General features: G+C 44.6%; 1 protein-coding gene across 2 annotated transcripts in view; it reads right to left on the minus strand.

Annotated features, from left to right (window-relative positions):
• CPM (carboxypeptidase M) overlaps nucleotides 1-15,204 on the minus strand; it is a 79,476-nt gene extending 64,272 nt beyond the window's left edge. For both annotated transcript variants that reach the window (XM_036456649.2, XM_045588234.1), the window contains exons 1-2: nucleotides 15,158-15,204; nucleotides 14,695-14,857 (exon numbers count right to left, since the gene is read on the minus strand). In XM_036456649.2, the coding sequence (XP_036312542.1) occupies nucleotides 14,695-14,854 (160 nt within the window). In that variant the 5' untranslated portion in view covers nucleotides 14,855-14,857; nucleotides 15,158-15,204. The remainder of the gene's footprint in view (nucleotides 1-14,694; nucleotides 14,858-15,157) is intronic.
• Nucleotides 15,205-15,880: the final 676 nt, after the last annotated feature.

Raw genomic sequence — 15,880 nt, forward strand, 5'->3', positions numbered from 1 at the left:
GTTGGCTTCTTGATGTTTGTGATTCCACTGCTTGGAGTTATCAGCAGTGCCTGGACCAGAATGGTCACCAGTTTGAAAACAGGCATTGACACATACACAAAATGATTCATTTCTGTAGAGTGAGAATCCTTTAAATGTTGAAAATGAACTGTATATCACGGAAGCATGGAATATATTGTAGAATTTCAGAGGGAAGGCGGGGGAGGGAGGGTGGGTAGGAATTAATCAACCAAAGACCTTGTATGCATATGTGCATAACCCATGGGGAAAAAGAGGACATATGTAATACTTTCAACAAAAAATATGTTAATAAAATAATTTAAAAAAAAAGAAAGAAAACAGATAATGAACTGTACGTCAATAAACGACAACTTTGTAATCATTCATTCAAAGTGCGCACACATTTTTGGGAACTCCCTGCATATGTCATCACCCTGTTGTTCCTGCTCAGCACCCTTTGCTCGGTAACCCTCAGCTGGGTGTGGAACTTTGTGCCGAGTCATCAGTCCCTCTGCAGCTCCCTCTGGGTGGTCATGGGACCCTGAAACAGCCTCCTTCTGGAACGGTGGCCCTTCCTTGATGATTGTGATTCTGCTGCTGCCTCCTGCCTCCTTGCTGACTCCCTTTCAACCCCCTTGGCTGGCTTCTGTCACTACCAGCCTCTAAATGACATAAGGTCCTGCAACTCTAATTCTGGCCTTTCCTCTCCCCACTCTTAGTCCCATGGCTTTCCATACCATCTATATGTTGATGATTCTCAACTTCACTTCTACCGCCCAACCTCTCCCCAAAACTCCACACACAAACCCACTGCTTACTGCACACCCTCATTGTATACATTGGGGATGTCCATTGTTTGAAATAAGGATTTCAAACTATAAAAAACTGTCTACATCAAAGCTCTTGATTTGACTCCAAGTGTGTTCTAGTTTTTCCCATCTGGGTAAGTAAAACCTCATACTCTCCTTGCCCACGCATGAATCCCAAAGGTCATCCTGGCTTTTCAACTTTTTTCTGCCCATCCACCTCCCAGTCTGTTCCCTCTGCCCAGCACCTCTCCCCTGCTCAGTGGGCTTCGGCCCCTCTGCTCTCCTTTCTAGAGAGCACAGCTCACCTGCTTATCTTCGGCCTCTCCCCTTTGAACCAGTGGATGCTGTAGAGCCTGACAACACATTTTGTACACTTAGAAGCACATGTTCTTAAAACTCAAAAAATGACCAAACCTGATTAAATGTCTGTTAAGGCTAGAATGAGGTGTTTTCTCAGCTTATCTTTCTGTTTCTTCATAAACAGAAAGGAGCCGAAACCAGTGTGGCTCAGTGGATAGAGCGTCGGCCTGTGGACTAAAAGGCCCCGCGTTTGATTCCGGTCAAGAGCATGTACCTTGGTTGCGGGCACATCCCCAGTAGGGGGTGTGCAAGAGGCAGCTGATCCATGATTCTCTCTCATCAATGTTTCTCTCTATCCCTCTCTCTTCCTCTTTGTAAAAATTTATATATATATATACATACAGAAAGGAACTTACCAGTAACAAATAATAGACCAGCTAGGCTTATCTCTAGCACAATAAGGTTATCCCTTTGAGTTCCCAAGGGTAACAGAAAAATAAAAATAAAAATGTTCCCCAGTAGAGCAACCTTTATCTGAAATTTAACTCCATGTGCACCTGGTATTATTATTAAGGTATAAATAAATCTCTAAATAGAACGAATGGCAAAGCTCCTGTGGAATTACCTCATGTTAAAATGATCTGTGTTCCTATGTCCCCAGGTCTCTACACTTTCACAAGTGTGAATACTCTACATACATATTAAAAGATTTTTTTTAAATATATATTTTATTGATTTTTTTACAGAGAGGAAGGGAGAGAGGGATAGAGAGTTGGAAACATCAATGGGAGAGAAACGTCAATCAGCTGCCTCCTGCACACCTCCTACTGAGGATGTGCCCCCAACCAAGGTACATGCCCTTGACCGGAATCAAACCTGTGACCTTTCAGTACGCAGGCCAATCCTCTATCCACTGAGCCAAACCAGTTAGGACCACATCAGAAGAATTTTAATGGTTGGGCTCCACCAAGCTGCCAACAATGGCAAGATAGTGAATACTTAATAGGGCCTAAAAATTAAAGTTAAGATACCTTCAACAGTCTACCTACATGTGTCTTTCCAAACCTGTCTTTCTGAACCATTCATAGCAAGAATCCTATATAATAAAGAGGTAATATGCAAATTGACCATCACGCCCTCACAAAGATGGCTGCCTATAACCAGGCTAGCAGGGGTGTTAGTGAGGGACAAGCAAACGGCTGAACAGCAGGCTGCGTGGGGCGACCAAGCTGGCGGAGGGATGGGGGCAGTTGGGGGCGACCAGGCCTGTGGGGGGAGATGGACGTTGGGGGCAACCAGGTCGGCAGGGAGGACAGTTAGGGGCGACTAGGACAGTGAGGGCAGGGTGCAGTTGGTGGTTGACCAGGTCGGCAGGGGGCAGTTGGGGGCAACCAGGCTGGCATGCAGAGGCAGTGAGGGGCCATCAGCCCAGCATGGGCAGGAGGTGGGGGTAGGGGGCATTAGGGGTGACCAGGCAGGCAGGAAGGTGAGCGATTAGGAGCCAGTGGTCCAGGATTGTGAGAGTGATGTCCGACTGCCGGTTTAGGCCCAATTTAGGGATTGGGCCTAAACCGGCAGATGGACATCCCCCGAGGGGTCCTGGATTGGAGAGGGTGCAGGCTCTGCTGAGGGGACACCCCTGCCCGGTGCCTCTAGTTATTAAATAAGCCGACTGCCTTCATCTTAAACCTGTACAACATTCTGAGCATGGAGAGGGGGGGGAAACACCTTAAAATTGAGGGGATTCAGATCTCTGTTTAACTTTTTTTAGGGGAAAAGTCTTCATCACATGAAGAAAAAGAAAGGCTTCTCTCTTTTAACATTCTCCAAATAAAATTATTTGGAGAATTAGTATTCTTGTGCTGTTCAAATAGAACCAGGGATATTTACTTAAACTCTGCTTAATGGAGGTGTGTGTATTCTGTATTTACTCTCTCTTCCTTCGCTACATGTCTGGTTAGGTTTGGGGCTGAGGGGAGGGAGGAAAGAACCACTCCAGACCTGTCAGTGAAGAGCTGAATGAGGCCCTTTCCTGGCTGAGACGCACCAACTTCCCTGCTGCCTCCTCTTCCACTCCGGGAACGTTCCTGAAGCTGTGGCATAAGAAGTCCTCCACGTCTACTGCTCCAAAGTTATATTACTGACCATAAAAACATTGTAGCCAAAAAGGTTTACATTGCCAAAAAACAGGTTCATTTTCCCAAGAGACTGAAGTACTTACTATATACTATATATGTCACTATGTAAAGTTATATGTAATGTTGCATATAGCATATGTAACTACATAGAGTGGCCAGATTACTATGATCTCTGAAAGGATTATAATCTGGCCACTCAGTGTATTTGTATCTCAAATGGGTACCAAAAGTATTCTAGACTTTTGCTGGAGATCAACCACCTATTTACCCTGAGCTTTCTATCAGCCAGTGCAAAGGGGAAAACTGATCATCAGGTACACGATTTACAGTATCTTTGACATCAAATAAATGAGGTACTCAAGAGAAGTACACTGGGTGGCCAGATTATTATGTATTCAGAGATCAGAATAATATGGCCATATCTGGCCACTCAGTATATATAGAAGTATATATATAAATACACATCCTATACAACATACTTATACAATATAACATATTATATACTACTAGAGGCTCGGTGCATGAATTCGCACACTGGTGGGGTTCCTCAGCCTGGCCTGTGCCCTCTCGCAATCTGGGACCCCTCAGGGGATGTCAGGCTGCGGGTTTTGGACAGATCCTAGAAGGTCAGGCTGCACCGCCCACTTGCACTTGCCAGCCACGAGCCCAGTGTCTGGTGCCCATTGGTCAGCTGAGTGGTGCTCCCGCTGTGGGAGCACGCTGACCACCAGGGGGCAGCTCCTGCATTGAGCAATGCCCTCTGGTGATCAGTGCACGTCATAGCGACCAGTCGACCAGTCCTTTGGTGACTTAGGCTTTTAGATAGATAGATAGATAGATAGATAGATAGATAGATAGATAGACAGACAGATACTGTATAAAAGTATATTTACATTCATGTTCCACTTGCCACATATAGAAAGTCTCTTCAGCTTTGATCTGCAGAGTGTGTGTCACATATAAGCACATATTGGCCTTGGACATAAAGATGGGCAAAGCCTGGTCCCTGCTCTCCAGGTGCAATGTATGGAAGGAAGATGCTTGAGAAGAGGAGTGAGAAGGGATTCTAACTCTGCCCAGAGAACTAGGACAAGGCTTTCAGGAGGAGGTACCATCCTACATAATAAAAGGCTAATATGCAAATTGAGTGAACGGCAGAACAACCGGTTGCTATGATGCTCACAGACCACCAGGAGGCAAACCTCAATGCAGAAGCTGTCCCCTGGTGGTCAGTGTGGTCCCACAGGGGGAGTGCCACTCGGCCAGAAGCTGGGCTCATGGCTGGCAAGCACAGCAGTGGTGGCGGGGGCCTCTCCTGCCTCCAAGGCAGCGCTAAGGATGTTCAACTGCCAGCTTTGGCCCGTTCCCCGTGCGGAGAGGGCCTAAGCCGACAGTCGGATATCCCCCAAGGGCTCCTGTACTGCAAGAGGGCACAGACCGGGCTGAGGGTCTCTCCCCCTCCCCCAAGTGCACAATTTTTGTGCACCAGGCCTCTCGTTTACAAATAAGCCTTCACATTCACACCTGCTCTAGAAATGAGAAATCATGCTAAGTTTCACCTGCTGTATCCGTAATACACCTGTGCACTTTGTCAGAAAGGAGTCTTAGGTATGCATTTAGGTAACTGTCCGTTCCTGTGACTTAGCTATGCTTCATAATGGGGGTCTAGTTTCCTCAGAGAGATTCCTGTCAGAGAAAGTAAAAAACTGGGAAAGCAACTAATTGAAAGCTCATGGTTTAAACAAATAGAAGAGTTACTTAGATGGTTTCATCTGGTGAACTCCGTGATAGGGTAAACCCGTCAAATACGTGAGCGCTGTTGTTAATGCCTCCATACCCACCTAAAAGGCCGTTATCTTTAGCTCTGGGTAAATTCATGATAAGTCTGTGGGCCAGTTTGAAGGCACCATGTTTGAAGTCAGCCGCTCTTTTCCTGACGCAGTGAAGACTGAGCCCTCCGGTGTGAAGCTACGCATGTGAAAGGTCACAGACCAGAAATTCTGCACTTTAATTTAAACACCTGGCACGCAAAGATAAGAAGCATTTTGAATGTGCAATGCATGTCTGTTCTATTTTAACACGTACTCAAATGAGGACTTACAAACCTCTCAGTGAACTGCTAGACTGTATGCCGCCCAACTGCTAAGAAGCTAGGAAGCATATCAATTGTTTCAAATCACTGGATAGGAAGCGTTCATTGAACCCCCTCCCTCTCCCCCAAAAGCATGTTGGTATTTAATATAATATTCCTTTTTAAAAATATATATACTTTATTGATTTTTTACAGAGAGGAAGGTAGAGGAATAGAGAGTAAGAAACATCGATGAGAGAGAGACATTGATCAGCTACCTCCTGCATATCCTCCACTGGGGATGTGCCCACAACCAAAGTACATGCTCCCGACCGGAATCGAACCCGGGACCTTTCAGTCCGAAGGCCGACGCTCTATCCACTGAGCCAAACTGGTCTTGGCAAATATAATACTTCTTAAAATTTTTACTTTAAATTCTTTGTATACTTTCTTGCTTTGTACTCTTAGAGAAAGGGAAATTCTAACTATGCAAACGGAAAGAAGGAAACAGGGCTAATGGTGGTTATCACCTCTCAACCCCAGACCCTGCCCTCACTACTGTCGCCTCCAGACACACATGTCCGCCGATTAAGAGCAGAAACCAAACACCTTCGGATGCTGCTACATAACTGTGCAGTGGGTCCCGACCGGCTCTCTCTCTGTGACCGTGGACTAGCAGTTCCTCACCTATCAGTCTATGTCCAAGAATTTACAACTCTCCCTTCACCATGCTGACATTAGGTGCATAGAAAATATAACATATTTATGTACATCATTCAAAAAGATCAACTTAGTGTTCAAACTGTATATGAAGGAGAAGTAAAAGGAAGGCAAGTCATAATAAAATATGATATCAGTAAGCAAAAATTTGGGCATGGTCCAGTTGACATGATGAAAAAATAAAATGCTCTGCATATAAACATAACCAATGGACACAGACACTGGGGGGGGGGGTGAGGGCATGTGCTGGGGGGAGGGGGTTAGGGGAGATGGGGAGGGAAGCCTGGGGGAGGTCAATGGGGGGGGGGGAGACACATGTACTACTATTTGTAATACTTTAAACAATAAAAATAATAGAAAGGGGCACTAGATTAAAAGTAAAAAAAAAGTAAAAAATCAGATGCTCATATCTATACAACTCTCCCTCAGTATCATGAGTAATTGGTTCCAGGACCCCCAAGGATAACAAAATCCGAGGATTCTCGAGCCCCTTATATAAAATGGCTTAATATTTGCATATAACTACACATTCTCCTAAATACTTTAAATCATCTCAAGATTATTTATAATACTTAATACAATATGGACGCTATGTAAATAGTTGTTATGGGATATTGTTTAAGGAATAATGACAAGAAAACAAAAGTCTGTATATGTTCAGTACAGATGCAGCCTTGGAGGCCTAACTGTATGGTACACATCAGCAACAAAGTAACTCCCGCCCCCAGATATTTTTGCAGTTGGTTGAATCCAGGAATGCAGAGCCCGCAGATAAGGAGGGCTGACTATACCTGAGAATCACGGTGAATGCATCTATTACACATGCACACTAATTCAGCTGTGTGGTCACTGGTGTCAGCATTTTATGAATGTGAAATGAATGTGAAATACTTCTCAGTCAAGTTCAGAGAAAAACAAAAATCAAAATTTTCCTTTTTATCTAGTTATTTTCCTGAAAAGCTTCTTTATTAAGATTGTGAGGGTGGGGGAGAAGTATTTTGTGTTTGTATATAAAACAAAGTATAGCTTTAAAAAATATATATATATTATTGTTTTTTTGTTTTTTGTTTTTTTACAGAGAGGAAGAGAGAGGGATAAAGAGTTAGAAACATTGATCAGCTGCCTCCAGCACACCTCCTACTAGGATACATGCTTTTGCCCAGAATCGAACCTGGGACCTTTCAGTCAACAGGCTGACGCTCTCTCCACTGAGCCAAACCAATTATGGCCAGAGTATGGTTTTAAGCTCAGATCATTGTAAGCTGGTCTTTCCTCTATGGAGGGCATTAGAAAATGTTGGGGGCAATTTTTCACTATGCATGACTATTCTGTGCTTTGCTAACAAGATCAGGAGGCCTCATCAAGGAATGAACCCCTTACTCATGTAGCCTAAACCTCCTCAATCCCCAAAAGTCCCTCTAGGGGGGGCTACTGCTCTTAATGAGAACCACTGTTTTCAGAAGGCAGTTTGGTGGATGGGTGTTCTGTCTGTTCTGTAGATGTGTAAACCAGAATCTCTGCCTTCTGTCTCAAATCCAAGAGTTTTGCATTTAGGAAAAAATTAGGTTTTTGTACAAAAAAAAAAAAAAAAAAAAAAGGAATTCAAACTGCTTTGGATGAAACTATGAATACCAAAAAGAGTTCAAGAAATTCCACAGGTCACTCACAAAAAAACAAAAACTAGCCCTAGCCTGTTTCACTCAGAGTGTTGGCCTGTGGACTGAAGGGTCCCAGGTTCTATTCTGTCCAAGGGCACATGCCTGGGTTGTGGGCTCAATCCCCAGTAGGCAGCATGCAGAAGACAGCCAATCAATGATTCTCTCTCATCATTGATGTTTCTATCTCTTAGGGGCAGGAATCTAAGCCAAAATTCAGGAGTCTTTTGAGCATCTGAAATTGTATAAAGATTGTATAAAGATTCCTGGCAGAGGAATTAAATAAATATCTGTTAAATGAATACATGAAGGTGAAAGCACTTGGGGAGGGAAGCATGAGAAATAAATTATTCCATATACATTAAACACAATGAAAAATTGATAGTACAGTAATCTATCATGGTCATCATCATCATCACCCCAGCACAAGATCTATCCTCTTAGCAAAATTGTTAAGTATACACTCCAGTATTATTAAATATAGGCACTATGTTGTACAGTAGACTTCTAAGATATATTCATCTTGTATAACCAAAACTTTGTACCCTTTGACAAATACTACAGTAATCTTTCAAACCATTAAGGCCAGTATTGATTTATGAGTAGTATAAGATTTGGAGTTGTTTTTTTTTTTCTTAGCATACATTTCTCCTGAGATTATAAATCAATACAATCCTTTTGGAAGGCAATTTGGTTACATGTATCAAATACATAAAACTGCTGAAGACCCAGTAATTTCTTTTTTGGAAATGTATCTCTAATAGCAGCTAATGTATCCCTAAACAGTAGCTCTGATGTAGGGCTTATTATGTGCCAGGAGTTACTCTAACAACCTACAAAGTAAAGAATCTAGAATCTGCTGTCTTAGCTACAAAGATGTTCACTATGGCATTGTTTATAACAGGAAAAGTTTAGAAGCAAACTAAATGTCCATCAGTGGGGTATGAGTTAAATAAGCAATAGTACAGCTATAGGACACAACGCAGGTATTAACAATCAAGGTTTCACCTGGCCAGTGTGGCTCCGTGGTTGAGCATCGACCTGTGACCCAGGAGGTTACAGTTCAATTCCCAGTCAGGGCACATGCCTATCAGGGCACATGCCTAGGTTTTGGGCTTGATCCCCAGTAGGGGGCATGTAAGAGGCAGCCAATCAATGATTCTCTTTCATCATTGGTGTTTCCATCTCCTTCTCCCTCTCCCTTCTTCTCCCTCCCTCTCTGAAATCAATAAAAATATATTTTTCTAGATAACATTTTCATGGACAAACAAGATTTGTGGCTCAGTGGGAGAGGGGAAGCCACCTGTTATCTTTGGACGGTGAGATTTTAATTTTCTTTTTGGTGCTTTGTTGTATCTCCCAAATTTTGTAAATGAACTTGTTTAGTAGAGTCACATTTCAGCTACTCGATTACCAAGTGGTTAATGGGTAGTATAGTGGACAACACAGCTACAGATCCTTGGCAGAAGCTGGACTCACATCAAATGTGCCCAGACCACGAACCTGAAACTCTCACTCACAACCTCAGTCTCCAGGTAGCCATCTACATCCGTGTCAGGCTGCTTCTTTAAAGAGAAAAGGCATGCGCTTGGGAGATAGGTGAACCTGAGTTCAAACCCTCCTCTAGCACTTGTCAGCCGTGCAATTTTCAGCACGTTGACTTCTCTGTGTCTCATTTGACCTGTTCTATAAATGAGGATAATGCCTACTTTGAGTTGTTGAGATTGAAATGATGTGTTAAAATACCTAATTCAGAGAAAACACTTGATAACAGAGATTTTTTTTTATTATTATCTTTTGACCTTTGCAACCTTCCTTAATCAGGTAAAAGCTTCTAGAATTAATTTTGGGGGGTGTGAAGAGCCAAACAAAAGTTGAATGTATGCATTCACAATGGGAACACTCAATAAATATATTCGTATTTTCAAGCAGGCTACCTGATGCAGGGAACAAATGGCACCCATCTTGGCTTGTTCCGCACAGTATCTGCTCAGCAAGTATTCATTACATAAACATAGATTGCAAAATATGTACCAGGTAACCTGCTACACAAAGAGCATTAGGAATTTTTAAAAAATATATTTTATTGATTTTTTACCAAAAGGAAAGGAAAGGGATAGAAAGCTAGAAACATCAATGAGAGAGAAACATCAACCAATTGCTTCCTATACACCCCCCACCGGGGATGTGCCCGCAACCAAGGTACATGATCTTGACCAGAATTGAACCTGGGACCTTTCAGTCCACAGACAGAAGCTCTACCACTGAGCCAAACCGGTTTCGGCGGCATTAGGAATTTTTAAAAAGGGGCAGGGGAGAAGCTTCCTTAACTGAATGGAGGGATGAACCAATGACCATTATACTTTTCTTGGTTTTTCTCAACTCAGTTGTCAGTTTGTTTTGCTTGTTTGTTCTGAGTTGCTTCTCTTGTTTCATGTAGATTTTTTTCACTATGGCATTAGGTAGTGGGGTTTCTCCAAAAGATTCAACTGAAATATGGTCAGTCCACTATGTCTGAATCCAGGTGAAGGGTGCGCATGCATTCAACTTTTGTGTGGGTTTCAAATACTTCCAAATTAAAAACTGGGGAAAAAATCATCAAATATAATAACAGAAGTAAATTATTATGTCATGCATCAATGATATTAAAACATCATTGTTTATAAAAAAAAGATCAGAAACTATACTGATGCCTCAAAGAGGTGAATGACTAAGAAAATCCAGGTAATCAAAAGTATGAAATACTATATAACAACCAATTCACATTTGCAGATTTTGTCAATTCATAAAAATATGCAATGAGCCCTAAGCAGGTTGGCTCAATGGATAGAGCATCGGCCTGCGGACTGAAAGGTCCCAGGTTCCATTCTGGTCACGGGCGTGTACCTTGGTTGCAGGCACATCCCCAGTAGGAGGTGTGCAGGAGGCAGCCAATCAATGTTTCTCTCTCATCGATGTTTCTAACTATCTCTCTCTCTTTCTCTCTGTTAAAAAAAAAAATATCAATAACAAATACCTATGCAATGAAATAACAAGAAGGGGGGAGCAGAGTAGAATTCATGATTATAACGATGGAAATATATAAAATATGCATTTACAAAAATAAAAAAAATGCATTCAGTGAGGTAGTAATATTACTTCCCCTTCAGGGTAGGTTGCACGTGTTCATAACAGAAAAAGAAAAATAAACATCACGTATAATGAATCCTGTTTGCTAAGCAAACTTATCTCGCACTTAGAGGGCAGGCCGGCCAGGAGAAATTGCCTTTCTAGTGAAGCGTGCCAACCAAGGGGCACTGTCTTTGATGCCCCTCCTAACATGCAGAGAGACTGCGGCCACGGACTCTCAGCTACAGTGTGTAGGTTCGCCTACCACTTGGGATCTAGGAGCAGATTTGGGATTTTTCTCAATCTGAGTGGATTACTCAGAGCATACTCAGTTCAAACATTTGACCACTAGTGTCAGATTTTCTTTTTCACAGGATAACTCCTCAGTCCTTTAACCACAGGGACACGTATAATATAACGCACCACCACCACAGCAAAAAGCCTGCTGGTCTTGTTTCTGGAGAGACAAGAAGATCTCAGTTCTTGTATTCTTGAGGAAAAAATTTCAATCAAGAGACAAAAGTGTACAAAAGCAGGCAAGAATTTATTGACCGCGGCAAAAATATACTTAGGAGAGTGAAACAAGGAAGGGCATAGAGGAAGCAACAGGAGACATAGGCTGGGCTGCCTTAGCTCACTGGGAAGTCAGAGAACAGGGGGGCCTTGGAGACAAGTTCAAGGGGATTAGCCCTGGATTAGGTGCTGCTCCCCATTGCTCCCCTGACTGCAAGTATCATAGGGTCTCTTAGAGGTTAGCATGGGGGAGGGGGAGAAGGAGGGTGGCACAGGTATGCTCTGTGGAGGGAGAATGCCCTGGGACCTCCACTTTTAGGGGTTTTGAAGGCTGAGTGTTGCCTGGGTTTCGGGCTCAATCCCCAGTACAGGAGGTAGCCAATCAATGATTCTCTCTCACCATTGATGTTTCTATCTCTCCCTCACCCTTCCTCTCTGAAATCAATAAAAATATTTTTAAAATAAATATTTTTAAAATAAAGGCTGGGTGTTTAGGCAGGGTGTTAGGGGCAGATCAATAGACTATTCAACAGCTTTATGCTGACGTACCAAATGAGATTTATTCCCTTAATTTGTCTGTCCTTGAGTGTGGTTGGAAAATGGCACCAGTTGGGTTTCTGTTATCTGTCTCCCAGAGTAGGGCTACCATTGTATTTAAACTATTTACCCTCTGGTTGGGAAGGAGAAGTGCAAACCACTTACTCTTAAGTGTCCTTGGTTTAAGGAAGATAAGATTGATTAGGTGGCTGCAAACTGCTGTTTAACCAACTTAAGTTTCCCTATTCTGCTGGTCCTGGAATTTTCCTAGCTTCTTACCATTCTATAACAGTTTTTGGTCTGGTATCACGCAGGACAGATCAAAACAGCTGGCTAGCATGAAGAGACTCCCCAGCTTTCAAGGACACTTTGTGCTTGAAGAAGTAAGAACTTACCAAAGCTACAATAGTACTGAAGCCAGTATTAAAATTAACAACATCCTTCTCACCTTGTGGTTTAAATGATGACTGAACAATAACTCAAGCTAGTTGTGGTCTATATTTTCTTTGTTAATGTAATTAGTATCCTTAGATCTTTTAAAATTGTCCCTCTCTAACCTTAAGGGGAAATGATTTCAAAAGGTTGAGTACGTATGCTTATTCAAGATACAGCTTTCTCAGGCATCTAACCTTTATAATTTTGGATTACAGGGCAATGTAGAGTAATTCTAGCACCAACTCTTTTGGCAATGTTGTTTTAAAACAAAGGCACCATTATACACATAAGCCTTGGATTTTTATTTATATTTTGCATTGCACATGAGTATGTTATACTTCTTTAAAATAAACCTTGCGGGAAGGGGAGAGGAGTAGGGGGGAGGGGAGAGTTTGAAGATAAAAGAATAGAGATCCAAACTGTTGTAGGCAATTAGACAGACTGAGTAGAGCAAGAAGAATGAGCTGGGTACAGAAGGTCCCCAGGATGGAAAGCCTCAGATGCCTAGTGGACAATCACTTGTAGGGTGGGACCTTGGCCCCAGGGTAACTTTCCCTCCGCAAGTCTGGGAGTGAAGATCAAGGGCTTGGACTCTCTGACTTCTCCTTAGAGATAACTTCTATGCTTCCGTTGTCAGGTTCAGATAAGCAACAAAAACAGCCGCAAGTCAGGACCTCCTGCATTGAGTCATGACCCTGCCCTGGTGCTGGCCAATCAGTGTGGAGACCACAACCTTAAAAGAACACACCTGGAAAACTGTTGAAAATTCTATTAAGATCTTCCCCTGGCCAAAGCCAGTTTGGCTCAGTGGATAGAGCGTCCGCCTGCAGACTGAAGGGTCCTGGGTTCGATTCCAGTCAAGGGCATGTGTCTAGGTTGCGGGCACATCCCCAGTGGGGAGTGTGCAGGAGGGAGCTGATCGATGTTTCTCTCTCATCAATGTTTCTAACTCTCTAATCTCCTTTCCTCTCTGTAAAAAATCAATTTATATATATATATATATATATATATATATATATATATATATATATATATACTTTTTTTTTTTTTTAATCTTCCCCTGGCACTTCCCCGAAAATGTCCACCCTAAAACTAAAACCTTAGGACTGAGGACCCAAGGCGCTCTCGCCTCAGGAGCACACACCAGTCTTTCTGTTCCCTTCCCTCTTCTCTTCTCTTCCTCACCTCAGGCATGTTACCATTAGCTCCTTCACTCCCCAGCTCCCAGGACCTTTCCTTTAGCTCTATAACTTGATTCCTCAGCCCATTTCTTCTAGGAATTACTGTTTCTACCTCTGTACTTTACCCAATAAATGTTCTCTTACAGTTTGGGTCTTGCTCTGAATTCTTTCCTAGCCAGAACCCAAGTCTGAGATTGCTGAACCCAGGTTTGGTCTCACCCACCAGTCAGACATCTCTCTTTGTAGGTATCAGTAAAACAAAGGATTAAGCAGCAGTATTTCCTATGGACCCAGACAATGGGGTGGCAGGAGGGGGGCTTGGGAGTGGGCTGGAAGAGGTTAGTGAGGGGAAAAGGAGGACCTATGTAATGCTTTCAGCAATGAAGATTAAAAAAGAAGTAATAGCTAATAACTTTATTTGCCTTGCCCCCAAATGTCCTAGCCCTGAAGTACTGATCTCAGAGCCAATCCTGGCTGAAAAACTTACCATCTGGGTGACCTTGGGCAAAATCCTTAATGTCTTTAAGGGATTCAAATCCCTGTCTATAGAAATGACAACTATCCAATATAACGTTATATATTGACACTTAATGCATAGTTTCTAAACTATTTTCAATAAATCAATAAAGCGACTAAACAATAGACGTGAAATCACTGTTAACATATTTCTTATCCCGCAATTGTCTTATCCAAATGGATAATTATAAAAACAGCCTTTAACAGTATCAGAGCCACTTTTTTCCCCCAAACATTAAACATTTGGACATGGAAATCTCACCAACAGAACCGCACTGTTTGAGTTTAAGAGAGACCATTTAGACTTGATACTAACAGTCTGAGTCATATTTTAAAGAAGTCAACTAAAAGGGAAACCCGAGATGGACACACGGACCTCCTGGGCAGCTTATCTACAAAAGGAACCCAAAGACCCATCCCAGCCAACCAATGCCTGAAAGATCCGAAATGACACCACACCCTTCACTCCTAGGACCGAATGACTTCGAACGACGGCGGTGGAGGCACTCGGCAAAACTCAAGTGGTCCTCCTGCCACTCCTCTCACGAGACCAAATGACACAACACACCAAGGCATAAAGCCGCCAGCAAGCCAGGCATGGGGTCCCGCCCGGAGCTCCCCGGAGCAGCTCCCTGGAGAGGGGTCCCGGAGCTGAGGTCTGTGCACTAAAGGAAAAGCAAGGTTTGCAGCGGCGCGCGAGGCGGCCCCTACCTTTCACAGACTTCCCCACACAGTGTAAGTGAGTGACAGAACTGTAGTTTTGGGCAACGTTCTTCAGAAACGTTTCCATCTCTTCCTGGTGGTGGTAGCTGAAATCCAGCGCGGCCACCAAGGGCAGCAGCAGCCCGAGCCAGAGGCGGGCGAAGTCCATGGTCTGGAGACGAATAGAAACGGTCAATCAGGCGGAGACCGGGCTGGGAAGGGGATAGGGCGGGCGGGGCGGGAGCCGGTGTGGACGTGCCCAGCCCCGGGGACTGACGATCTAGCGTCCGATCTCCGGACACCACCGCTCCCCGCTCCCGAAGGAGGAGGCTAAAGTTGGAAGCAACACCTTGGGGAATGAGTCCCCCCGGAGCACGGGCAGCCTGGGGTGTCTGCCATCCCGCCATCCCGCCCCCCGCGCCCCCCTCTCCTCCCGCGTCTCCGCTGATGGTCCGCGCGCCCCTGGCCTCACCCCGCGCCGCGCACACCTCCACCCGCCCGCGGCGGCACGGGAGCCCATTATAGCCCGGCCGGGGGGCGGGGCGCGCTCAGGACCCGCCCCTGTCTCCTGATTGACGTCCCTCCGGCCCACTCCGGCGCTCTGGGTCCCTCCGAGGCGGGGCCGGGACGCTCCTCCCGGGCTCCTCCGCCTCCTTCGCACCTGGGCTCCCGGGCGCTGGGGCCGGCGGGGCGGTCTCAGGCTTCGCTCCGCTCCAGCTCCCGCCGCGGAGGGGCTCCCGGGCGCTCCTGCGTCTGGTGTCACCAGCTGCTGCGGCCAGTTTGCAGATGTTAGAAGCTCGGCCGGCTCCCCGCGCTGGGTCTTGGGGGCCGCGGGAGGCGCCCCGTGCACGAGCGCCGCACTGGCGGCTCCGGGGCTCCCTGCGGGCGGAGGGCCGGGGCCGCGCCCCCGGCCGCGCCAGGCTCCTCAGCCCCGCTCTGCATTCGCGTGGGATTTGAAAAAGAAAGCATGTGTGCGAAAGTTTTAAATGTCAAGTGTGGAGTCAAGGAAAATTTCCGGCAAATTACGGTATATGGTGAATGAGAGTTGACTAAGTCTGAGATCTATTTAAAGCTGGAAATCGCAGAGAACAAAGCAGAGCCACTATTTGCAAATCCAGGGCTCCCTCCACTCATACGTCCTAGGTCAACATCCGTTCTCCCTCCCTAAAACGCTTCCTTCTGGAAGGACTGGGTG

The sequence above is a fragment of the Pipistrellus kuhlii genome, unplaced genomic scaffold, assembly GCF_014108245.1.
Source record: "Pipistrellus kuhlii isolate mPipKuh1 unplaced genomic scaffold, mPipKuh1.p scaffold_m20_p_3, whole genome shotgun sequence".
NCBI lineage: Eukaryota > Metazoa > Chordata > Mammalia > Chiroptera > Vespertilionidae > Pipistrellus > Pipistrellus kuhlii.